This window comes from Heteronotia binoei, chromosome 18, assembly GCF_032191835.1.
Source record: "Heteronotia binoei isolate CCM8104 ecotype False Entrance Well chromosome 18, APGP_CSIRO_Hbin_v1, whole genome shotgun sequence".
Classification (NCBI taxonomy): domain Eukaryota; kingdom Metazoa; phylum Chordata; class Lepidosauria; order Squamata; family Gekkonidae; genus Heteronotia; species Heteronotia binoei.
In genome coordinates, this window is record NC_083240.1 from 49,768,888 (window position 1) to 49,795,401 (window position 26,514).

General features: G+C 47.3%; 1 protein-coding gene across 1 annotated transcript in view; it reads left to right on the top strand.

Annotated features, from left to right (window-relative positions):
* RAP1GAP2 (RAP1 GTPase activating protein 2) overlaps positions 1 to 26,514 on the top strand; it is a 382,570-nt gene that overhangs the window by 355,731 nt on the left and 325 nt on the right. Inside the window, exons 17-22 of the mRNA XM_060259483.1 lie at positions 5,242 to 5,379; positions 8,515 to 8,633; positions 14,340 to 14,453; positions 16,559 to 16,676; positions 19,182 to 19,308; positions 22,010 to 22,086. Of these exons, the coding sequence (XP_060115466.1) occupies positions 5,242 to 5,379; positions 8,515 to 8,633; positions 14,340 to 14,453; positions 16,559 to 16,676; positions 19,182 to 19,308; positions 22,010 to 22,086 (693 nt within the window). The remainder of the gene's footprint in view (positions 1 to 5,241; positions 5,380 to 8,514; positions 8,634 to 14,339; positions 14,454 to 16,558; positions 16,677 to 19,181; positions 19,309 to 22,009; positions 22,087 to 26,514) is intronic.

Here is a 26,514-nt window from a genome sequence, read left to right on the forward strand (position 1 = left end):
ATGCTTGCCTTTGCTTGTGTGTGTGGTGTGTGTGTGTGTGTAGCAGTGTGTGGAATTTCGCCCCCTCCTCCCATTCCTCTTTTGGCCCTCAGCTGTCCTCTCCACTGCCTTCCATCCCACCTTAGTTCCTGTTTAACAAGAAGAAACTGGAATCTGTATTCACAAACTCCACAGCTTAAAGGGAATATTGCTCACAGGAGCCGTTTTGGTCCAGGGACCCAAGTGCTTATTACCCACTTGTGATGGTACCTAGGGCACCTCCTGATATTTGCTTCTTCAATAACAGCCCCCCTTCACTCCTGTCTAACTGCTTTAGATAGGTTTTAGTTGTTGTTTTTAATTAAACAAGCAAAATATGCAGGGGATGCTCAAAACACAGAACTGAAGAGGCCTCTCCAACCACCTGCAGATTCAGGGAGCAGAACTTCCTTGTTTCAGGGAGCCTCATGCACAACGGAGGGGCAAAGGCAGGGTGTGCATGGGAATCAATGGCAATTGCCACTATTCCCTTGCAGCAGCAAGTGGCATGCAGAGAGTCACATTTGCAATTACTGTCCACCAAAAGGGCCCCACTTGCAGCTTACCCATTCCTCTGAACCACCTCCCACCCTCAGTCCCCACCTGGGATGTGGAAGAAGGGGCCACATTGGGGAGCAGAATCCAGAAGGGCCACAAACAACGTGTGGCTCCTGAGCCACTGAGTCAGCCTCACTGCATAGGGACAACAGCCCAGCAGGGATCCAGGCTGCTGTGCTTGTTGCATTATCAAAAGTCAAGCTGGCAAGCCGGGACCTGGGATAGTTGTATAAATATAGAGCTGTCTGCTTTGGGGTCAAATTCTTGTAAAGGAAAGTAGTAGATTGATATTTAGTTGATTTTGTACCTGCAAACTAATATGCAGCAAAAAGCAGTTTTGTGAGATATCCTTGTGCAGGCTTGGATGCTCTTGAGAGAAAGAGGAGAGCGATGCTCATGGAAGCATCTTTCTGACATACATATCCCACCCCGCACAGTCTGTGGTGTCTCCCAATATCCTGCCCCCAGGAATCAGTGGATCCCCTCCCCCGGTCAGAACAACATGGAGGAGCAAAGTGATGGCATGCAATGGGAGGAGAGAATCAGCACCCCCCCCCCATCTCCACTGCTGCAAGTGCCTTTCACCAATGGAAAGAAGAAAAATAGTAGATTTTTATACCCCACTGTTCTCTACCATCAGGAGTCTCAAAGTGACTTACAGGAAGCTTCCCTTCCTCTCTGCACACCAGGCACCTTGTGAAGAAGGTGGGGCTGAGAGAGTCCAGAGAGAACTGTGACTGGCCCAAGGTCACCCAGCAGGCTTCAAGTGGAGGAGGAGTGGAATTAAGCCCGGTTCTGCAGATTAGAGTCTGCCACTCTTAACCATGACACCACCCAAAGAGCCGCATTGACTTCTTATTGTCTTTGCTGAGTCTGCAGGCCTCACAGTCTGCTGTAACTCTGATGGGGATGTTGTGGGGTTGCTTTTGCCTGCAACACATGAAGTATCCACTCTGCGCGGGAGTCTTGTGTCTGGGTTTCAAGGACACGACATCTCCTCGCAGAGATGGTCTCAACACCAGCTGGGACACAATGGGGGGTTGGGTGAGAAACTGCTACCTTTGCTTTGAGTAGGCTTTTTGCTACAAATTTTGGTGGGCTAGTGACAGCCCGGGAGAGGGTATATAGATCTGGCTCAAGAGGTTATAGCCAGATCTGACACAAAGAGTCATGACTGCAGTATTGTGTAAATCAATAAAAGTCTTTTCTAAACTACAGCCAGAGGCCTGATTATTGAGAGCTGGCACCTCTTTGAATGAGATGGAAGCTTCTGTCCAAGCATCTGCCTTGAATGCAGAAAGTCCCCCGTTCAATCCCTGGAATCGCCAGTTTAAAAAATCAGTTTGAAGGAGATGTGAAAGACCTCTGGCCTTGGAGAGATGCAGTCTGTCAGAGTAGACAAGACGGGCCTTGATAAACCAATGATTCTGTTTCAGGCACAGCTATGGAAGTGTGATAAAAGAGGTGCCAGTTACAGGAGCATGAGGATAAATGACATTTTTCAAAGGTATCCTCAAACTCTCCAGAAAGGTCAGACAAAGACAAAATTGGGACCATGATTTGTCAGGGATAAACCCCAGGAATTTAGAAAGGCTTAGTAAGGACAGGTAGATCCTATGGAAATGGACATATGAACACCTCTGTGGGATTGGGCTCCTCTTCATGCAATCAGATACTCCAAAACCGGAAGTCTCTCCTGAAGCAAAAGGCACCTTTGCCATTGGGGGTTGCTGTGCTTGAAGTTTCACAAGGGCCCTTCCTGGGGCTGGGCCAGCAGCAGATGTGAGTTTGAGCAGCCCCCTCCACTGGCTCCCAAATGGACACCCTCCCAGGGCTAAAGACAGTTGAAAGACACCCCCATGCTCCTGGGGGGCCGGGGGGTGGTTCTGGTCACCATATTCTGGCCACCCCCTCACCCCAATGTGGTTGGTGACTTGGAATCCACTAAAGATGTTTTCTTTTTAATGTTGACTGCCTCTTTGTGGAACAGGCTCCCTGAGGAGGCAAGCAGGGTTTTGGTGTCTTTTTTTTTTTTAAGTGCTTTAATGCAGCTTCATTTGCAAAGGGGATGAGAAGACGACAGTTTTAAACAACAAAGTCAGCCCCCCACCCCCCTTTCAGCTGCCTGATGTTTGCAGATGGCTCTATTCACTGCTTGTGCTTGAATCATGCACGGGTCAATTTTTCTGCAAAAAAACCCAACTTCTTTTTAAACCAGAAAAATACCCCTTCCTGGTATGCTGTTGTTGGGCCAACAATTATCATAGTTTTGCAAGTGAAGGTCGGCTTTATGCTTGAGTGACAGGCAACATCCCCCCTCCCCCTCCGCTACTTACGGTATTTGTTGTCGCTGACACCAACACAGGAGAAGGCTTTGGTTTTGTCTTGTCTTGGCAACCAGTTGTAACACTGCTCTAGAATTATGGCAATACAAAACAGAACAAGTTACACTGTACCTGATCCCCTCGCCTGAAGAAGTGTGCTTTTAGCACATAGAAGCTTACATTCTGAATAAAACTTTGTTGGTCTTAAAGGTACTGCTTGACTCCTGCTTTGTTGTACTGCTTCAGACCAACATGGCTGCCCACTTGGAACTTTCTTGGTATGCCCAGTGACCATGGATGTGGATGTCTGGCCTTTATTTTCATTTCACCACAACTTCATAATTTGTTTTCAGATATACTACAGACCAGTAGAATCAATACAATTCTGAACAAGCACCAGTCGTTGCTGACTCTGGGGCAATGTTGCTTTCATGATGCTTTCTTGGCAGACTTCTTACAGGGTGGTTTGCCATTGCCTTCCCCAGTCCTCTACACCCCCCCCCCCCCCAGCAAGCTGGGTATTCCTTTTACTGACCCTGGACGGCTGAGTCAACCTGGAGCCGGCTACAGCACGACATACAGGGCTGCCATCTGGATTTTTCTTTCTTTCACACACAAGAGAAACTTCTAATAGAAAGGGAACGACAAAGAACTGCAATCCCGAAGCCAGCTCATGTTGTTGCCTCCTGTTCTGCTGCCATTACTCTGTGCTTTCTTAATACAGCCTTTTAATGATGCAACTCAGCTGCAGATTCCAGCTGTGTGGGCCTGGGTTTTTAAGCCTCCAGATGCTTGCATGGAATGAAAAAGGGAAGCGGCTGGTAATTGAGGGACAGCCATGGCTCCTCCCCATGGATCATTCTAGAAACATTTGGGGGGCTTGTGAATGTGAAGGATGTCTTTTTTATTCACTTAGCAGTTGTCTGTGGAAGGATGTTGGCAATAAGGCCACAGTTCTGATGCCTTTGCCAGCCCCTGAGAAATGGTCTCGCAAGTGCCGGCCGTCCCGTGGCCAGGCACAGCCATTTGTGAAAGAGAATCACTAAGGCAGAGAGCAGATGCGATCCACATCTTGCCTGAAAAGGAAACCATTAGCCAGGTTAATTAATGCCCAGCAGCCTTGTTGCCAAACCCTGACCCTAAAAGAATATTAACCAGCCAGACCAGAAATTGTATCCAGAGCTGGCAAAACTCACTGAAGCACATGGATTGCAGTCCTCCCTGAAGGGATGTACATCTTGGTCAGTCTTGCAGCACACAAACCCAGTAGATATAATCTCTCATCTCTGCTTCTGTTCAGTCTCTGGTCAAGCAGCAAATTGCTTTGGCCATGCATTTAAACAAGTCCCTGTATTGCAGAGTGATCTCTTGCAAAAGCAGAATGAACCAGACATGACCTTGGCACAGAGAAGCCTCAGAACAATCCTTCTGGTAAAGTCGAGCTGGCCTGAAAAACCAACAGCTGGGGGGATGTTTGGAGTCAAACCTTGGGTGTGAAACAGAAGCTTTCATGAGGTGGGAAGCAAATTCCTTGGAAACCCTCCTGTGCTCCAGTCTGGCCTCATCCCTGTAAAGACTGCTCTTGCTGATACTTGCTGCTGGTGAACATCCCCCCCACCCCTTTTAGGGAAAAACACCAGAGTGAGGGCAGGCATTGTCCCAGAGGGCGTGGTATGTCCAGGGAAAGGACAGAAGGTGACAACATTGCTGTGCAAAAAGTGTGATCAGTGGGACTCTGCTTCAATACAGGGCCTTTGCAGCCAGACCTCCTTGCTGGGGTGTACAAGCAAAACCTCTTTTTTGTAGTAGAGGAGTAGTAAATGGCCTTTGTTTTTTTGCTTCCTTACAAAGGAATCTTGGAGAGATGGTGGTGTGGTGATGAGAATGTTGTTCTCTACCTTGAGCTTCAGCCTAGCATGCCCAGTGATGCCATCATGATGCTGCACTGCAGCAGGGGAGAGCCGGGTGCTCTGCCTTCAGCTCCTTGCCCAATGGACCGCAGGGAACATCAGCCTGGGCTCTACCTGGCAGGGACACAGGGGCCTCCAAACAGTCCACATTTAACAAATCCTTGGCATAAAAGTAGGTTCCAAAACATACTCCAGCTTTGGAACATCTCAAAGTTGGTTGTTACAAATATAACCAAGTGGCAAATTTCAATGAAATAAAGCAGATTTACTTTATTTAAAACATTTATACACTATACTTTTAAAGAAGCCAAATAATAAAAGAAACTCATTGTTTTCCAATATCAGCAAAATCCAGACTGGGGGGGTGGGGGAAGGAGGCTCTAAATGCAGCATTATATTCAAACTAGACAACCTCTTTCTACTCCCCCCAGAGAGCCATCCGAGTCCGCAGCCATTCCATGGAAACGATGGTTGGGAGTCAGAAGAAACACCACAGTGGAGGAATCCCTGGGAGCCTGAGTGGGGGAATTGCACATAACAGTGGTGAAATCACAAAGGCCACCTTCTCTGTAAGTATTGCACAACTGAGGAACTGTGCAGATGTTCCATAGAAAGAGTTGTTGCCATCTCTGGGACTGATTCTGCCAGTGGGCTGCAGAAGAAATCATGTGCAGTGTAGATTGGCAGGTGTCAATGTCATCATCCCTAGAGCAGTTTTTGCAGAATTTAAAAACTTGAATCTTTTTTGAGATATGTGAGAACAACCATTGATTGCTTAAACCTGAGGTTTCACTTAATTGTTTTTAAATGTACATGTTTTTATTGTTGGACTTTCATTTTTTAGATGTTTTAAGCATATGTCTGGAGAGATGGGGGTATAACAACTGAAAACTAAATAGAAGTAGACTGTACTCTGGAATGAAAATGCATAGCATAAGGCTGGAAATAGCTAAGTTCAGCAGGGGTATAATTTTCTAACAAAGAAAGGAAAATGTGATCCAAAGGCATTCACATAACCAACATCTGGATTCAAAGTTTGTTCTGCTGCTTCAGACCAACAGATTCTACTTATTCATTATGTAATTTTATCAAATGATAACAATGGGTTGGATCCTACCCACTTTCCCACTCAATCTTGCCCAGCTCTCCCCCCCCCTTTCTATGGCCTCATCTCCCATGGCTTTTGTGCACGCATGTCCCATGATCCCCAGAACAACAATTGGGGGAGAAGGGAATCCTCTTTCATAAAAATATAAGAAAAGCCCTCCCTATTGGGTCAGACCAGTGAGGGTCCATCTAGTCCTGCATTCTGTCTCACACAGTGGCCAGCCACATCCTTTGGGTGGCCAACAACAGGGCACAGAGTCCAAGATGTTGGCCTCCTGGTTTTGGGATTCAGAGGCTGAATGTGGAGGTTTCCTCAGTCACCATGGCTGACAGCCGCTGATAGACTTAGCCTCCATGCATCTATCTAAACCCCCTCTAAAGCTGTTTATTCCTATGTCCATCACTACATCCTCTGGGAGTTAATTCTGCATTTTACTCTCTCTGTATAAAGTAGTATATCCTTTTGTCTGTCCTGAGCCTCCTGCCCATCAGCTTCATTTCCTTTCTTACCAGCAGAAAAATGGATCAGACACGGCTCAGTGATAAAGCACCTGCTCTGCTTGCAGAAGGTCCCAGGTCAATTCCCTGGTATCTTCCCTGGCAGGAGGAGAAGTGAAAGACCTCAGCCTGAGACCTTGGAGAGACATTGCCAGGCTGAGTAGACAAGAGTGACCTTGATGGACCCAGGGTCTGATTTCAGTAAAGGGCAGGCATGTGTGTGTGACTGTACACACGTGCCTGTAAAATATACAGATTTTTCAGCATGAGCTATGAAATACCTCAGTGGAATGTACATACAAATGCATTGCACATATAAATAGCACATTGGTTGCATCTCAGAGCAGTACAGCGGCATACACAGTGCAAACAAGAGAGCCAGCAGGGGCCAGATGGCTAGACTGACTCCCTGCTTGGCAATGGAAGCTTGCTGGGTGACCCTGTGCAAGTCATTTTGGGTCTCTGGGAGATATACATTTAAATATGTGCTTTAATAAATAAAAATAAAATGGGTTTCAGGAAGACAGAAATTTAAATTTATTTTTATTTTATTTTATTAGATTTGTATTCCACCCTCCCCACCAAAGCAGGCTCAGGGGGCTAACAGGCCAATGGCAATGAAAAAGCATAAAACATGATAAAACAATAGCAATAATACCATACAATAATATAGTGTTGTTAATACAGTAGATAACTAGAATCATAGAATCGTAGAGTTGGAAAGGACCTCTGGGGTCATCTAGTCCAACCCCCTTCACAATGCAGGAAACCCACAAATACCTACCCCAAATTCACAGGATCTTCATTGCTGTCAGATGGCCATCTAGCCTCTGTTGAAAAACCTCCAAGGAAGGAGAGCCCACCACCTCCCGAGGAAGCCTGTTCCACTGAGGAATTGCTCCAACGGTCAGGAAGTTCTTCCTAATGTTGAGCCGGAAACTCTTTTGATCTAATTTCAACCCATTGGTTCTGGTCCTATCTTCTGGGGCCACAGAAAACAATTCCACACCGTCCTCTCTATGACAGTCCCTCAAGTACTTGAAGATGGTGATCCTATCACTTCTCAGCCACCTCCTCAGCCAAGTTAATCATCCCCAGTTCCTTCAAGCTTTCTTTATAGAACTAGGCAGTTCTAAGATTGGCTTCATTTTCACAGTGGTCTAGGCAATGTTAAATACAGGTTCTTGTTTCAACTGCTACATCAAGATCCAAGTTCAGCAATTAAATGCAAAATGGAATAACTTGGTCTTGCAGGCCCTGCGGAACTGAGAGGCGTCCCATGAGGCCCTGATCTCTTTCAGGAGCTCATTCTTCCAATAGGGTTCTGGCACTGAGAAAGCCTTGGCCCTAGTTGTCTTCAGCCTGGCCTCCTTTGGCCCAGGGATTGACAAGAGATTTTGAGTCCCTGAACGCAGTGCTCTCGGGGGGAAATATGGGGAAAGGCGATCCCGGAGGTAAGATTAAATGTATGCTTGAATATATAAAAATAAAATGGAAAACAGAAATGCAAAAAAAGTTAAAGCAAGAATTTGAGAACCAAAATAATTTTAAATTATTTTTTATTTTTCTTAAAAACCAAAATAATTGACAAAAAGATTCAAAACTGAAAGCATGAAACTCTCTTATACTGAACCAGACATTGACCCATCATGGCCAGTCAGTTGTCAACTCTGACTGGCAGCAGCTCTCCAGAGTCCCAGGGCGAGGCCTTTTCCCTCCCCTCCTGCCTGGCCCTTCCACTGGAAATGCTGGGAGTTCCTGCAGGCCAAGCAGCTGCTCTGCCACTGAGTCCCATAATACCACATGGCAAGAAGCAGAGAGAATACTCTCTCAGCCCTGGCCAAACAGTAGGTCAGCTGAGATGTTGAAGGAGGATCTGGGATGCTGGGCTTCAAGCCCCCACTCAGTTCTCAGGCTCCCCAGGTGACCTGAGCCCACCTCACTGAGTTGGGGTGACAATAAGATGCATGAGCTCCTTGGCAGAAGGACTAAAGACAGAAGACAGTCTGGGACCAGCCATCTGAAGCCTTTATCCAAGACAATGCCATCCAGCAAAACAGGAAGGAAAGTTACACTGAGATTTCTGCTTTGTTTGCCAGCCTCCAGTGGCAGCCGCAACAGCCAAGAATCAGTCCCGGAGCCCCATCAAGAGACGGTCAGGGCTCTTCCCCCGATTGCACACAGGGTCAGAGAGCCAGGCAGAACCCCGGAATCGATGGTAATTCAGTGAATTAAATGCTGATGTATGAGTGTGGGTTATCATTAGAACAAAATATAGCAACTGTATGTGTTTACCAGAGGTCCTTCAGCATCCAGGATCTAGTTTCAATGGCTACTTTCAAAAAGAGAGCCACCTTTTCAGGAATGAAAACATTTTTCCCTGCATGGAAAGAGTAACTAGCTCTTCTGCTGAATAGCCTGGCGCCATGGCCACAAGGGGAACAATTGCAGATTGGTGATGGCAGAATGTGACAGCATCTCCTATTTTGGTGTGCTTAAGGTTTTTAAATAGTTTGCACATTTCTTGGGTACTTGAAAATGTAGATCTGAAGTTAAAGGTGGATAAGGTCTATGTGCTACAGCATAGCTTGCCCAGGCCTTTTCCTGACTGCTCAGACATACAGCTCTCTCATTGCTGGAAATGTGTGCATGTGATATGAGATGTATTTCTTTTCCAGTGGTATAGTTATGTGTGCCAGGAGTCTACAGATAGCACTTATGGGAAGCTCATCTACCTGCAGTCTGCACAAAATGCTCAGTTGTCCTCAGTGTGTGCTAAAAAAAGCCCTGAAAAACTCAGTGGTCAGGTCATATGTGTTGTTCTGTTCACACAACATGGACACCACAGCTATTGGGACACTTGATATGCACAACTATAAGGGTTTTAGGATATTCTCAGTGTGGAACAAGAAGTGCCTGTTCTCCTCAGCTGGCAGATATTCCAATGTTGTTGTTGTTTTTCAGTCGCACAGTCTAGTCCAACTCTTTGCAACCCCATGGACAAAGTCATGCCAGGCCCTCCTGTCTTCCACCATCCTCTGACGTCTGCTCAGATTCATCAGTAACACTGTCCAGGCATCTCATCTTTTGCCGTCCCCTTCTTCTTTTGCTTTCTGTCTTTCCCAGCATCAGAATCTTCTCCAGGGAGTGCTCCCTTCTCATTTGGTGGCCAAAGTATTTGAGCTTCAGCTTCAGCATCTGACCTTCCAGTGAACACTCTGGGTTGATTTCCCTTAGGACTGACTGATTTGATCTTCTTGCAGTCCAAGGGATTCTCAAGAGTCTTCTCCAGCACCACATCTCAAAAGCATCTATTCTTCTGCACTCAGCCTTCCTTATGGTCCAACTCTCACAGACATTCATTACTACTGGGTATATCATCGCTTTGACTATATGACTTTTATTGGCAGGGGGGTGTCTCTACTTTTTATTATACTGCCCAGATTCACCATAGCTGTCTCTCTCTTCCACTCTCTCTCACCATAGCTGTCATCCCAAGGAGCAAACATCTTTTAATTTCATAGCTACAGTCACCATCTGCAGTGATCTTGGATCCCAGAAATGTGAAGTCTGTCACTACTTCCATGTCTTCCCCTTCTATTTGCCAAGGAGTGATGGGGCCGGATGCCATGATCTTAGTTTTTTTGATGTTGAGTTTCAAGCCTACTTTTGTACTCTCCTCTTTCACCCTCAACAAGAGGTTGAGGGATGGTAGCTCAGTGGTAGAGCATCTGCTTGGTAAGCAGAAGGTCCCAGGTTCAATCCCCGGCATCTCCAACTAAAAGGGTCCAGGTAAATAGGTGTAAAAAACCTTAGCTTGAGACCCTGGAGAGCCGCTGGCAGTCTGAGTAGACAATACTGACTTTGATGGACGGGGGGTCTGATTCAGTATAAGGCAGCTTCATATGTTCATATGTTTTTTAGGTCCTCCTCACTTTCTGCCATTAGAGTAGAGTCATCTGCATATCTGAGGTTGTTGATATTTTCCCCAGCAATCTTAATTCTGGCTTGTGCCTCATCCAGGCCAGCATTCCACATGATGTACTCTGCATATAAATTAAGTAAGCAGGGTGACAATATATATCCTTGTCGAACTCCTTTTCCTATTCTAAACCAATCAGTTGTTCCATATCCTGTTCTGACAGTTGCTTCTTGACCCTTATACAGGTTTCTCAGGAGACATGGTCTGGTACTACCATCTCTTTAAGGACTTGCCACAGTTTGTTGTGATCCACACAATCAAAGGCTTTAGCATAGACAATGAAGCAGAAATAGACGTTTTTCTGATACTCCCGTGCTTTCTCCGTAATCCATCGAATGTTGACAATTTGATCTCTAGTTCCTCTACCTCTCCAAAACCCAGCTTGAACTTCTGGTAGTTCCCAATGGGCATACTGCTGAAGCCTAGCTCGTAGGATCCTTAACATGACCTTGCTGGCATGTGAAATGAGTGCAATGGTGCGATAGTTTGAACATTCCTTGGCATTACTTTTCTTTGGGATTGGAATATAAACTGATCTTTTCCAATCCTGTGGCCACTGTTGTGTTCTCCAAAGTTGTTGACATAATGTGTGCATCACTTTAACAGCATCATCTTTTAGGACTTTGACTAGCTCATCATCTCCGCTTGCTTTGTTGTTAGTAATGCTTTCTAAAGCCCATTTGACTTCACACTCCAGGATGTCTGGCTCAAGGTCATCAATTTCACTGTCATGGTTGTCCGGGTCATTGAGATCCTTCTTGTATAATTCTTCTGTGTATTCTTGCCACCTCTTCCTGATCTCTTCTGTTTCTGTTAGGTCCCTACCATTTTTGTCCTTATTCCAATACATATTCCAATACAGAGGTGCAAAAAGAGTAAGAACAAATGGAAGAGGGTGAAGGGAGAAGTGTTTTTACCAAATGAAACCAGGAAGCTCTGTTGTACATCGCCTAGAGTCTGGCATTGGCCAGGATGAGGCGATTCATAAATTAAAACAACAGCAGTAACAACAACAACAGAAGTTGAAGCACAATGACAACAATAATATCCAGACAGAAATGTAAAAGATCCAGTCTGAGTGGATGTGGCTCCATTGACTGGGCCCACTCCTCTCTCTCGTCTGCTGTTGCCTACCCACCCTCTGTGGCATTCAGAAGAGGAAGTAGGCAGCAGCAGTGGGGAAACTGCAGAGATATGGAATGAAGTTGGTAATGTAACAAGGCAGCAAGGCTGGGCCTCACCTGGAGCATTTCCTCAGAGGCCATGGTGATTGCCACTTTCCTGTCACTCCCTCCTCCCCTCCTCCCCTCAGCCTTGCATAAGAACATAAGAGAAGCCAATGGCCCATCCAGTCCAACACTCTGTGTCACACAGTGGCCAAAAAAATTATTTTTATATATATATACACATACACACTGTGGCTAATAGCCACTGATGGACCTCTGCTCCATATTTTTATCTAACCCCCTCTTGAAGCTGGCTATGCTTGTAGCTGCTACCACCTCCTGTGGCAGTGAATTCCACATGTTAATCACCCTTTGGGTGAAGAAGTACCTCCTTTTATCCGTTCTAACTTCCTCTTGGAAACCATTGTTGCCAATCTCCAGATGAGAGCTGGAGATCACTCAGAATTACATCTGCTCTCCAGATGGCAGAGATCAGTTCCCCTGGAGAAAACAGCTGCTTTGCGGGGTGGACTCTGTGTCATTATACCCTGATGAGGTCACTTCCCTCCTGCTTTGCCCCAGGACATATGAGGATTGGGGAACTGGGGAAGCTGCTAGCCAGAGGCTGTTGCTAGGCAACCAGAGTTGCTTCTCTCATTAAAGGGAGAGGCCTCACCTGAATAGAATGCTGTAGAGTCCACACACCAAAGCAGTTATTTTCTGTTGTCTGGAGTTCAGCTGTGATACCAGGAGATCTTCAGGCTTCACCTGGAGGTTGGCTGCCCTAGACCTAGCTGCATGCTACTGCTGCTGAGATGAAGATAGGGTTGCCAACTTCAGGTTGGGAAATTCCTGGAGATTTGAGGGGTAGAGCCTGGATAGGGTGGAGTTTGAGGAGGGGTGGGACCTCAGACAGGTACAATGCCACCCTCAACCAACCACTTCTTCTTGGAAAAAATTATTGCCAATCTCCAGATGAGAGCTGGAGATCACTCTGCTCTCCAGATGGCAGAGATCAGTTCCCCTGGAGAAAACAGCTGCTTTGCAGGGTGAACTCTATGTCATTATACCCTGATGAGGTCACTGTGGAGAAAGACTGTACTTTTCCTAGGTAGAGGCTGCAGGGAGGGGGGAGGAGATGGAAAGCTGAAATCAGATCAGTTTCCCTACAGAAACCACCTTGAGGTGCATACTCTATGGCAGGGTGTCAAACATGTGGGCCAAGGGCTGGATCAGGTCCTCAGAGGGCTCCTATCAGGCCTGCAAGCAACTCACTGTCATCTGCTTCCTTCTCTCTCTCTTGCTTCCTTCTGTGTCAAGCTTGCTTTGCCAGGCTTGCTCAATTGCACAGGAGCTACAGAGCAAATCCTCTACTTTCTTCTAGCACACGAAGTAACTTACATACAAAAGCTCACAATGCCCATTCATTTCATGTTTTCCCCTGACCATGAGATTTCTGTACTGAATATCAATAAATCAAAAATAAGTTTGCAACTTACAGACACCCACCCTAACAACTCCTAAACAGCATACTCAAAATTGCTTCAGATTTTGATGCAAGAATTCAGAGCAAGTGGTGTCAGTTATTATAAATAAGAAAAGTATTAAGGTAAAGGTAGTCGCCTGTGCAAGCACCAGTCATTTTCGACTCTGGGGTGACGTTGTTTTCACAATGTTTTCACGACAGACTTTTTATGGGGTGGTTTGCCATTGCCTTCCCCAGTCATCTACACTTTCCCCACAGCAAGCTGGGTGCTCATTTTACTGACCTCAGAAGGATGGAAGGCTGAGTCAATCTGAGCTGGCTACCTGAAACCAGCTTCCGCTGGGGTTGAACTCAGGTTGTGAGCAGAGAGTTCAGATATTGCAAGGGTCCTAATCTTTTAAGCATGTTTTATTTTAAGTTTTTTTTTAAAAAAATCTTTAATTGTGTTTTTCTGTGTTTATCTCTCTGCTACCTACCATTACATTTTTTTGGCACACATGGCCCAGTCTGACAGGGTTTCACTTAAGTCAGATCTGGCCCTCATAACAAATGAGTTCGACACCCCTGCTCTATGGTATACCATAGCACAACCAAGCCAGTCAAAAAAACCCCCAGATCATGCCACAAGCTCACACTGCTAAATACCACAGGGCTGAATAGTGGAAAAGGCAGCAAAGATGCACTACAAACAAAAGGAATTCTGAGCTTCAGCATCTGTGTGACTGTCGTCATGCCCCCTGTACCCCCATAATTATTCTTCCTTATCTCTGTTCTAGGCTTCTTTCAGAGCGCTGAGTCACCACAGACACAGGGACACACACATATGTGGAGGGGGTGGGGAGCCAGGATTGGTGGGTGGGAAGAAAGCAAGGGTGGGATGAGTAAATGTCACAGGTGGGGGAGAGTAATGGCATACCAAGGGTGCAGGGTAGTTGAGAGAAAGAGATGATTGGGTGTGAGTGGTAGTTGGAGGGGGGGAATGGGAAGACACCAAGGGTGGGGGGCACTTGCCCAGAGCCTCTTTCTAGAGCCCATTGTATTTTCCCTCACAACAGACCTTAATCCTAGTTATGCACAAAACCTCTGATGGTGGACAGTGATTTTCTCCAGTGAGATATCCATTCCCTGTATCTGTTGAGTTCAAGTCCGGTAGTGTTGAGTCCTGGATTAGAGGATTGCCATTTTGAAACAATCTTGTGATCAGTTTGTTTGTTTTTTATTATTATTTATTTTTGTTTGATTATTATTATTATTTTTAAACCCACCTCATCTATTTTGCTTCCTTCATAGTGATAGTGGCTCAGGGAACCCCAAAACTCCAGATGGTGGACCTTCCTCCCAAGAAATGAAATCAGAAGCCACCTCTAATCCAAGCTCACCAGAAATCTGTCCTAACAAAGAGAGGTAATTGCCAAGGAGGTGTCATATGGTGTGGTGTTTCTTCTGTTTCTAGTCATGGCCAGCAAGCATCAGGGATCACTCCCCAAGAAGCTTCACGATGACAATACTGTTGAGCAGAGTTTCCTCTAACTGGAAGAGAGCCAGTTTGGTGTAGTGGTGAAGTGTGTGGACTCTTATCTGGGAGAACCGGGTTTGATTCCCCCTCCTCAATTTACACCTGTTGGAATGGCCTTGGGTCAGCCATAGCTTTCGTAGGAGTTGTCCTTGAAAGGGCAGCTGCTGTAAGAGCTCTCTTAGCCCCACCTACCTCACAGGGTGTCTGTTGTGTGTGTGTGTTGTGGGGGGGGGATGGTAAAGGAGATAGTGACTGCTCTGAGATTCAGAGTAAAGGCTGGGATATGTCCAATATCTTCTTCTAAGCTGTGTTAGGGGTGCTGGCTCACAACATTTTAGCTGACAGCATACGAATTTTTACCTTTGCTCATGAGTGAACTGAGAAGGCATTCTTCCCCTCTACTGGAAACAATGGGGGACGGGGTCCCCCTGGTCTAATCTTTTTGAAACTTGGGGGCAAATTTGGTGCCTCTACCTCAAAAAACAGCCCCACCAAGCCTCAGATACCCCTGGATCATTTCTCCATTATTGCCTCTGGGACCAATTGACTATAATGGTCTCCATAGGCTATAATGGAGCTGGGGGAAAATCTTTTTTGTATTTGTATTTTATTTATAATCTGTCTGGCTCACTAAGGCCTAGGGTGTAGAACTGTGTGTTCTATCATGTATTGTGTTGTACTGAGTTGTGCGTATGTATGAAAACTAATTAACATTGGGGCGAAGATAATGGAGTAAAGCAGAGAGAAGACTGAACAGTAATATTCTGTGGAAACTCAGAAAAGAAGCAAAAGTCCCATGGGAAAGGAACCTGTCCCTTTGCAAAAGAACAGCTGGATTCACACTCAGGAGCACTTTCGAGACCAATGAGGATTTTGGGGTAGAAGCTTTTGAGAGTCCAAGCTCCCTTGGCCAGAGGCTATCAGAGACTGGGTTTGATGCATGGATGTTCAAAACAGGAACATCCTTTATTACTACTCAGGAACAAGACAAGATGGTGGGGCTGCGACCCCGCTTATATGCATGCAAAAGAAACAGCCCCCAGATCCCCATACTAAATCACAATCACTGAGCTTCATGCCAAACCCACCCGTAGAGTCCACGTCTCTTATTGTAGCAATGAGTCTCTAGTGGCCCACTGTTGCTGTGCCTGCATGAACGCTTCTGCCAAACATCACTCAGGACACAACAGACGCCAAGAGCTTTGACTCTTGAAAGAGTGTACCCCCCCCCCCCCCAATCAGGCTGGTCTCTCAGGTGCTCCTGGACTCGAATCCAGCTCTTCTACTTCAGCACACCAGGGCTGCCACCCTCTAAAAGGTGGCCTGCAAAACTGTGTTTTTTTGGAATGAATAATAGCTGTGAGCACTGCAGACCAGGCAAATACTTCTATCTCCAGGGGTGGCCAATGGTAGCTCTCCAGTTGTTTTTTTCCCTACAACTCCCATCAGCCCCAGCCAGCATGGCCAATGGCTGGGGCTGATGGGAGCTGTAGGGAAAAACATCTGGAGAGCTGCTGTTGGCCACCCCTGATTCTAGGCAATTCCAAATTTCAGCAGCAGCACTGTGGGCTACTGTTTTTTTGCTTGCATTTTAAAAAAAAATGTGCAAGAGCTGTTCAAGACAATCTCAGTGAAGCAACTCAAGGGATGCACGGTTTGCTGCTACAGCCACGTGGCCTTCATGGTGGGCATTGACAGTCCTACTGCCTACTATTCAAAAAAAAAATGACAGAGGTGGTATTCTTTCAATTGAATTGTTCCAGTTTATGAACTATTCCCAGATGCATCTAAATTCTAGTTTTCCTGTGTGAGCAATATGAGCCAGACGAATTACTGTCTCAAGCCAAGCTGTTGCAGGTTTCAGCACCCCATCCCAGTGAGCTGCCAGTTTTTACAAGGGTGCTTTAAAAACCTCCAAAAAAAATCTCTAAAAAACCCTGGCTGCTGCTGGAGCTACCTGCACTTCACTGTTCTGTTCTCGTCTGACTGCCAGGCCTTTCATGAAGCTCAAAGAGAACGGGCGGCCAAACATCTCTCACTCATCCTCCAGCACCAGCAGTTTCAGCAGCACAGCAGGAGAGAGTGAAGCAATGGAGGAGTACGACAGCCTGGTATCTTTCTGAATCTTCCTTGGTCTTAGAGGGGGGAAGGAAGCTGGCTGGAATGTTGCAAAGGCCACCAGGTACATCAACTCTAAAAGAAGTTCAGGATTTTTTCTTGCAGTCCTGTGAAAGAAAATCACAAGTATGTACATTCAAGTTACAAATGTGTAAGAGTATGTGGGGGGGGGGGAGTTGTCTAGCTTTTGGACAATGGTTTATATACTTCTTTCATACCCTGATTTTCTCCCCCCAGTGGGGACACAAAGCAGCTCACGACCCTCCTCTATGTGATCCACACAAAAGTCCTGAGAGTTAGGTGAGGGTGAGAGAGAGGGGCTGGACCCAAAACCACCCAGACAAACAACCATGGCAGAGGGAGATCCAGCGCTGGCCCTCTCACCACCACCGCATCAAACTGGCTTCCACCACATCTGTGTTGCCAGAATGGCGTCCTTTCATTTGCCCCATCATCCCCCTTCCCTTGCTGTTATTTCCAAGCCCCTATCAATTTCTCCTCCCTCTCTTCGGAATAAAGAAGTGCGGGAAAGTTAGATATTTATCACCATGGTTTTCATTAATCCCACAGAGGAAACCATGGAGATTCATTCAAATTGCCAGACTGAGAGACTCATAATGAATCCTCCAAGCCCTGAGTTTGACTGGTTGTGGTTTTCTTAAAACAGTCCCTGAAACTGAGGAAAGAAAACAAAAATCTTGATTATTAGATGATGCCCAGCAGACAGCATATCAGAAAATGGGAAAGAGAAGGAGGGATGCCTCATCTAAGTATATAAAAGCTCTTCTGTATCAGGCCACTGATCTAACTGGAGAGCCAGTTTGGTGTAGTGGTGAAGTGTGTGGACTCTTATCTGGGAGAACCGGGTTTGATTCCCCACTCCTCCACTTGCACCTGCTGGAATGGCCTTGGGTCAGCCATAACTCTTGTAGGAGTTGTCCTTGAAAGGGCAGCTGCTGTGAGAACCCTCTCAGCCCCACCCACCTCACAGGGTGTCTGTTGTGGGGAGGAGAAGGAAAAGGAGATTGTAAGCTGCTTTGAGACTTCAGGTGAAAGTCGGGATATAAATCCAAGTTCATCATCATCATCATCTTGTGCAGCATACAGGTCCCCACTCTTCCACGCACCTGCTGGTGTGATCTTGGGTCAGTCACAAGTTCTCTCAGAGCTGTTCTCTCAAAAGCAGTTCTCTCAGTGCTCCCTCAGTCCCACCTACCTCACAGGGTGTCAGTTGTGGGGAGGGAAAGGGAAAGCAGAATGTGCGCCGCTCTGAGATTCCAAGTGAAGAGTGGGGCATAAATCCAATCTCCTCTTCCTCCTCCCATTGGCCAGCTAGTTCAACTGGAGAGCATAGAGGCAAAGACTTTCCTCTGACGCAACTGGCCATCAGAGGAGGTCATCCTGGCTTGGAGCTATTGGTGGAGCTCACCATGAAAAACTTCACCTGCACCTTGTGCTTTTGAATGGTCAGGGAGGTCATGACTCAAGTGGATGATCCAGGAAGAGGGAAGCTAAAGGGATCACCCTTCAGTGGCCTGGGACACAAATATGTGGTCAGACAGACACAAAAAGTTATTAATTTTCAATGGAACATGTTTGGTGGTTGCCAGGGGTCGTATTGTAGAAAAATAGGTGATGGAGTTCATTAGCATAACTCATTAGCGTATGCTGCCCCCCCTCCAGCCAAAACCAACCCCATGCAAGAAAGGAGAGCCCCAGACGAGTGAGGCCTGCTTGGGCTGGCTAGAGATCCAGCCAGCCCAAGCAGGCCTCGCTCACCTGGGGCTCTCCTTGGCCGCCCCCCCCCCAGTCAAAAGGAGAGCAAGCCACCTACTGCCCAAATTCACATAAGATGTGGAGAAAGGGTGGGGGGCTTCTTGAGGGGTAAATGAGGGCTGCTGTGGGTGTGGCAAAGCCCCTGGTGGCTGGCTGGCTGCCCACTCTCCTAATCCAGGGATTGTTATGCAGCTGCACCTACTACTCAATGGACAAGGTAGGTAGGTGGGGAGGAGGAGGGAGAACTCTCAGAAAGGTTCAGGAGCTGTGCTCCTGTGAACTCCTGCTGAATTCAAGGCCTGGTGGTTGCATCTCTGAGGGGTTGATCAGACGCTATACCCCGCCCCCCCCCCCCCCCTATCTCTGGGACAGTGAAATCAAGAACAGTGATCCATTCCTGATCACACACAGAAGGGGATTCCCATATTCAAAACTGGTGGGCAAAAGTGTGACAGGCAAGGGGAGGAGGAACAGATATGTGAAGCTGTTGCCTTATACCAAATTGGGCCATTGGTTCAGTATCTGCCACTCTTACGGGCAGCAGCTCTCTATAGTCTGAGGTCAAAGAAAATCCCAACTCTACTGTGTGAGACAGTTTGCCTGGAGGTACCAGCCGGATCCTCAGCCTTCTGCATGCCATGCTTGTGGCCTGCCACTGAGCCAAGCCTGTTCGCCTGTTGAGACCTCCTTGGCCCGCCTCACTCTTTCCTGCTGCCCCACAGGGCAGCCAGCCTTCCACAGCATCGCCCTTCAAGCAAGACATCTTTGTCTACAGCCCCTCACAAAGCACCGAGAGTCCAGGTTTAGCCTCTGCAGCGACCCCTGTGATCATGAACCGGAGTCCCACAGGTGAGTGGTGCCAAACCCAGTGACAACAGCCAAAGCAGTGGAAACAGCCCTTGACTCACCAGGCAGCGGCTCTCTTCTTGTCAGGGAACAGTCATGATCCAGGCTGGCAGCAGACAGGAGTTCTCTGATCCCATTGAGGGGAACCGCCCCCCCCCCCCCGAGCCAGCTTTGCGGGAAGGACAGGCTATCAAAAGAAGAAAATGAATAAATAAATGTCTTGGTTGTTGTAGTAGTAGTAATTATGTTGTTATTTAATTTCTATCCTACCCTGCCTGTCAACAGGCTCAGGGCAGGTTACAACATAATTTTTTTAAAAAAAAAACAACCTCACCTGAGTACCATTCCTTCTGCATTCCAGTCTAACCATGATAATTGATTTTAGAAACACCAAAACTGGAGCTGGCACAAACCTCAGTTTCTTCCATTTGTTTAGGTCTGATCTCTTTTGTGTTACTCATGTCAGATCTCCTGACCTGGAGAGCTCAAGCTAGCCCAATCTTGTCAGGGTCAGCCTCAGCTAGTATGTGGAAGGGAAACGCCCACAAGAATACAAGGGGCATGATGCAGGGGCAGGCAATGGGACACCACCTCACAAAGTCATGCCATTACTACTGCTGCTGCTGCCAAGTGCAGAGTTCGCTGTCCTAGACAGTGGCTGGAATGTGTGTCTGGGAGCGGGCAGACCAAGTCCAAAAGACACCACCACCCGAAGCCCCCCCTCCCGGTGTTGCCCTCCTGCCACCCCCTGCTATGTGCAAGCAACACCTCCCTTGGGAACCGCAGAACTCAGAGTGTGAGCTGCTGAGCATGCATCCACTTCAGCAGCACCCCTCTTACTGCCCTGTGCACAACAGCCCTGTGGGGTCAGGGCTGTCAGCCCGGGCAGGCTGATGGGTGGTACCCCCCTTCCCCTGTCCAGCCACGCAGGGGGCAGCGTGGTGGCTCATAGCCCATTTCCACCCCCCCAAGAACCAAGTCTGCCCACCCTCCCAGGCATTCCCTCGGAGATGCCACTGACTGGGGGTGGGGGGGTTGCCCAGGGAACGTGCAACAGATGCCAAGCAGGAGAGACAACAAAGGGCACTGCTCAGACTTTATTTTTCCGGAACAGAGTGCAACAGTTTCCCTGATGTGCGCTGGGCAATCTCGCCATGGGCGGGGCTCCATTCCAAATGGCAGGCAGAAACAGCTGAGGGAGTGGGGAGAGCGGTGGAGTGACACACACAGAAGCCTCTGTGTTGGAGTCCCACCTGCAAAACAGAGACAGAGATCATGAGAATCTGCAGGGATGGCAGCTGGAAAAGCAGGCTGTGTTTCAGCCGGACACTCTCTTAAAGGGACAGTCTCTGACCCACCTCCCCGCATCGGGGCAGCTGCCACCCCCCACCCCCCGTGCCCTTCCAGGGGTTGGGAATGCAGCAGAGGGTGGACCAAGGGAAGGGGGTAGGCAGAACCACAGAGGAGTGGGCTCAGCAAATGCCCCCTGCCGGAGCCAACTACCTGGTTCAAGTGCCAGAGATGCTCGCACACCGAGCAGCCAAGAGCGAGGGGAGGGGGAGGATAGTGGGGGTGCACAGTGAAACTTACCCAGCCATGGGCGACAGTCCTCACTTGCATGCAGAGCCTCTGCGAGCCCAGAACCTGTGGAGACCTGGAAACAAGAGCAGTTAGTCCCAGGGGAGAGACCTCGCTCTCCCCCGTGCAGGTCAAAGATACTGTTAAAGTTACAGCGCAATGCAAAACCCGTCACCAACGTGCCTGCCTGTCCCTCGCTCTAAGTCCGTATGGCAGGCAGCTTGCCAGCAGAACTTCCTGCCATGCACTTCTCTCCCTAACAACTGAGTTGTGCAAGGCAGAGCGGAAGTATTTCTAGGAGGGGGGGGACTGCGATTGGGCACCGGGAAGGGGGTTCACCAGACCGAGGCGCGAGGGGATTGGTGAGGCAATCACACCGCTCCCTAAGGGGTTTGCAAGCTTCTGCAGCGGTGGAGGTGACCTTTATTTTTGGTTTCAGCGAGTGCCTATGGGACATGCCGCTGTTTTTGCAGGCGTAACGTTGCGCCTCCGGGGGGGGAGGGCCTGCCATGGCCCAAACTGCTCAGGAAGCCACCTAAGCCTGGTTGCGCCCCCAACTCCACCCCCTCCTCCGCCTGAGCACCGTGCTCCACCTGACTTCCTCACATGCTCGGGCACAGCCTTCAGGCACCGCTGCTCTCGGGTGGAGTGGTGCTGGAGCTGCCCCCCGCCCACGTAACTCCCCTCCACTGTGGCAGCGCCGGTTGTACATCGGCACAAATGCTTCTGGTGCCCACATAGCGGCAAGTCCACTCCCAGAGCACTTTCACCCCCCCCCCCCAAGCTTGTGCTGTAAGTAGTATAAAGCTGGTTTCATTTTTTGACAATTAAAAAGAGTATAATTAAATATAACATTATTTGCTTCATGGGAAAAATATACAGCAAACAAGAGGAAAATCTTCTTCACTTCCTAGGTAGAAATTTAACTCTTTACATAATTTTTCTCTTCCCAGTTATGTCCTTAAGTGCTTCAATTATCGTTCTGTCTTTTGGGTGTCCTTTTCCTTCCCACTCTGCTACAGCAAACCACAAGCCTACCTCTTAGTTCCATAGAACTACTTTATGCTGATTGGTTTTCCAGGTTTGGCTTGTAACAAAATGTTCTTTGATTGGATCTTTTCAACAGATATAAAGAGCAGGAATTCTCCGAGGTCAAATCTCAAGTTTCGTTTCGATAAACTCAGCCACTCAAGTTCTGGTCCAGTAAGTATTACTGCACAAAGCTTGCTGAGCCAGGCCCTTCATCCCATCTATCCAAGCAGTGCCTTTCCGCTCTCACACTCCTCTTCTCCCTTGGATTTCACACTATCTGCCCCGGGGCTGCAACTCGCTTTGCCTTTTTCGTACGGCAAACAGAAACCAATTTTTAGAGGATCTTGTTTACTGTGCAAAAAAAGTGGAGCAAGTTGCAGCCCTGGGGCAGATAGTGTGAAATCCAACAGAAGCCCCGCGGAGAAGAGGAGAGTGAGAGCGGCATAAGGCTGGTGGGGAATTGATCAGACTCTTTAAGGTCTCAGCTGAGAGAGTACCAGTGTTTTATAACGGTGACAGCACTGGGCTAGGATCTGGGAGACTCGGGTTCGAATCCCTACTCTGCCATGGAAGCTAGCTGGGTGACTTTGGGACAGTCACAAACTCTCAGCTTAAGCTACCTCACAGGGTTGTTGTGAGGACAAAATAGAGAGAAGAAAAATGTTACCCACTTAGGGTTCCCATTGTGGAGAAAGGCAAGCTATAAATGCAATATATAAATCAACTGATAAACCTGATTCCATTCTGATATAGTTCCTTCAGCAATGTCCAGAACTCCTACTTCAGGTTAACTAGCAAAATTTCTAGGAGCTGGTTTGGTGTAGTGATTAAGTACACACTCTCTAATCTGGGAGAACTGGGTTTGATTCCTCACTCCTCCTCCACCTGCAGCTGCTGTGTGATCTTGGGTCAGCCATAAATTCTCTCAGAGCTGTTCCTCTCGACAGCAGTTCTAGAAAGAGCTCTCTCAACCCCACCTACTTCACAGGGTGTCTGTTGTGAGAAGGGGAAGGGGAAGGAGATTGTAAATCGCTCTGAGGTTCCAAGTTAAGGGCAGAGTGTAAATCCAATCTCTTGTTCTTTTTATAACATTTATTCCAGATGCCAATCACATAAAGCCACATTTAGTCCATGCCTGCAGTTCTCCCTGTGAAGACTGATAAAACACAACAAAAAACAGTCTTGATGCAATTATACATCTTGTTGTCAAGATTCTTATTTATGCCACTTGCACACGTTCTTGCACTTGAGTAAGAGAAAGGGTAAATCCTTGCACAGGATTTGTGTCCAGTTTTGGGCACCACATTGTAAGAAGGATATAGACAAGTTGGAACCGGTCCAGAGGAGGACAATGAAAGTGGTGAGGGGTCTGGAGACCAAGTCCTATGAAGAAAGGTTGAGGGAGCTAGGGATGTTTAGCCTGGAGAGGAGACAGCTGAGAGGTGATAGGATCACCATCTTCAAGTACTTGAGGGGCTGTCATAGAGAGGATGGTGCAGAATTGTTTTCTGTGGCCCCAGAAGGTAGGACCAGAACCAATGGGTTGAAATTAAATCAAAAGAGTTTCCGTCTCAACATTAGGAAGAACTTCCTGACCATTACAGCGATTCCTCAGTGGAACAGGCTTCCTCAGGAGGTGGTGGGGTCTCCTTCCTTGGAGGTTTTTAAACAGAGGCTAGATGGCCATCTGACAGCAATGCAGATCCTGTGAATTTGGGAGTGGGTATTTGTGAATTTCCTGCAATGTGCAGGGGGTTGGACTAGATGACCCTGGAGTTCCCTTCCAACTCTATGATTCTATGATACATAAACAGGTAAATCCTTGCACAGGGATAAATAAAAATGGGTAACACACTACACAAATATAGCCATATGTGCACAATGCTTAGTACAAATTTCAGGATGAGAAACTGAACAATGGAGGATTTCCAATTCATTGCTTTGACTTCAGGAAAAGCAATGTTCTTATTATTAAGAACATAAGAGAAGCCATGTTGGATCAGGCCAGTGGCCCATCCAGTCCAACACTCTGTGTCACACAGGGGCCAAAAAATAATTTATATATCTATAATGGCTAATAGCCACTGATGAACCTCTGCTCCATATTTTTATCTAACTCCCTCTTGAAGCTGTCTATGCTTGTAGCCGCCACCACCTCCTGTGGCAGTGAATTCAACATGTTAATCACCCTTTGGGTGAAGAAGTACTTCCTTTTATCCATTTTAACCTGACTGCTCAGCAATTTCATCAAATGCCCACGAGTTCTTGTATTGTGAGAAAGGGAGAAAAGTACTTCTTTCTCTACTTTCTCCATCCCATGTATAATCTTGTAAACCTCTATCATGTCACCCCGCAGTTGACGTTTCTCCAAGCTAAAGAGCCCCAAGCGTTTTAACCTTTCTTCATAGGGAAAGTGTTCCAAACCTTTAATAATTCTAGTTGCCCTTTTCTGGACTTTTTCCAATGCTATAATATCCTTGTTGAGGTGCGGTGACCAGAATTGCACACAGTATTCCAAATGAGACCACACCATCGATTTATCCAGGGGCATTATGATACTGACTGATTTGTTTTCAATTCCCTTCCTAATAATTCCCAGCATGGCGTTGGCCTTTTTTATTGCAATCGCACACTGTCTTGACATTTTCAGTGAGTTATCTACCACAACCCCAAGATCTCTCTCTTGGTCAGTCTCTGCCAGTTCACACCCCATCAACTTGTATTTGCAGCTGGGATTCTTGGCCCCAATGTGCATTACTTTGCACTTGGCCACATTGAACCTCATCTGTCACGTTGACGCCCACTCACCCAGCCTCAACAGATCCCTTTGGAGTGCCTCACAATCCTCTCTGGTTCTCACCACCCTGAACAATTTAGTATTCTTGGTGCTTGGGGGGCACAATGGGAGGGTTTCTAGCCCCACTGGTGGACCTCCTGATGGCACTTGGTTTTTTTGGCCACTGTGTGACACAGAGTGTTGGACTGAATGGGCCACTGGCCTGATCCAACATGGCTTCTGTTATGTTCTTCTGTCTGGGGCAGTGATGCTCTGTATCCTTGGTGCTTGGGCGGGGGCACAGTGGGAGGACTTCTGGTGTCCTGACCCCACTGATGGGCCTCCTGATGGCACCTGGGCTTTTTTTCCACTGTGTGACACAGAGTGTTGGACTGGATGGGCCATTTTCCTGATCTAACATGGCTTCTCTTATATTCTTATGTAAACAAACAGACAAACAATTTTGAATTCCAGAATCTATGGTGAAATTGAGATGAGAAGAATTCCTCAGGGAAAATCCATCTGCAGCACATGCAAAATTCTGGGATTAATTTCAGATCTCAATTTGGGGAGGGCATGTTTTTTGTCTTCCTAAATTTTGGGGACATTTCTTAACCAATCAGAATTTTTTAGGTATTTTTTTTCAGGTCCCGAAAATTTGGGAACATTTAGCCGGATCATGGCTCCAGGATTTCCTAAGCATTTAGTCAGCATTTCTAATCCTTTCACATTTTAAAATGCCATTTTTTTTTAATGTGGGTGGTTGATTGATTTCAGAAGCCAAGTCTTTCCAGAGAAAAGAATAGCCCTTAAAAGTTTAAAGGGAAGGAGATGCTCCTAAAAAGCAGTTTGGTGGGCCAGCATCCTCTCTCTCCTCCTCAGCTCCTAGGCCCTGAAACCAGTTTGTACATGGATATGAGCACGGATGTGAATGTTGTGACTGCATATGTGGCACAAAAAAATTATGTTAAAAAAAGACAAAATAGGAATGGGGTGAATCCAACAAAAGCACCAGTTGCCATACCAAAATCTTCTGTGTTTTCAGAAAATCCAGCACATGCCAGGGACTCTGCACTGCTGTGCCTTAGTGAGCCCAGGAGTTCTTGTGGCACCCCAACACCATTTTAACCCTTTCCCCCAACCTTGCATAGTGATAGTAGTGCACATGGCAGTGGAACAGTTGGCAAAACGTGTCAGCTATCAGGAGATCTCCCCTGTAGGTGTGGACCTGATCTAGACCCACTTAGCTTCAGCAACGTGTGATCTGCTGGCTGCCTTCAGAATGCTGCAACAGGCCTTAACATCAGGAGGCAGAGTGGCTAGAGCGTCAGCCTTGGATCTGGGAGACATCGGTCCAAACAATCCCTCTGCTATAAAGACCACTGGGTGACCTTGGGCCAGCCCCCCTGTCTTAGCCTAGACTGCCAAGCAGAGTTGTTGGGGAGACAAAGTGAGGAAGTGCAAGTCCTGCATGCTGCCCTGACCTTCAAAGACGACATGTCTTGGACAGACACGGTGGAAGGGAAGGCAGCATGGGATAGCCCGATCTCGTTCAATGCAGAAGCTAAGCAGGGTCTGTACTTGAAAGGGTCGACAAGGAAGACTGCAGAGCAAGGCAACCACCTGCATTCCTTACTTGCCTGGAAAGCTCCTTAGCTGGGGCCACCAGATGTCAGCTGTGACTTGAAGACACTTTACACAAAGACGGACAGACAAACATATTATTGCTTCCAGGGAAAAGCCTCAAAGCCAAGCCAATTCCCATGCAAACTGATATGGGGATCTAGCCCTGGATCCTGCCTAGAATCCCACAGCTGCAAGGA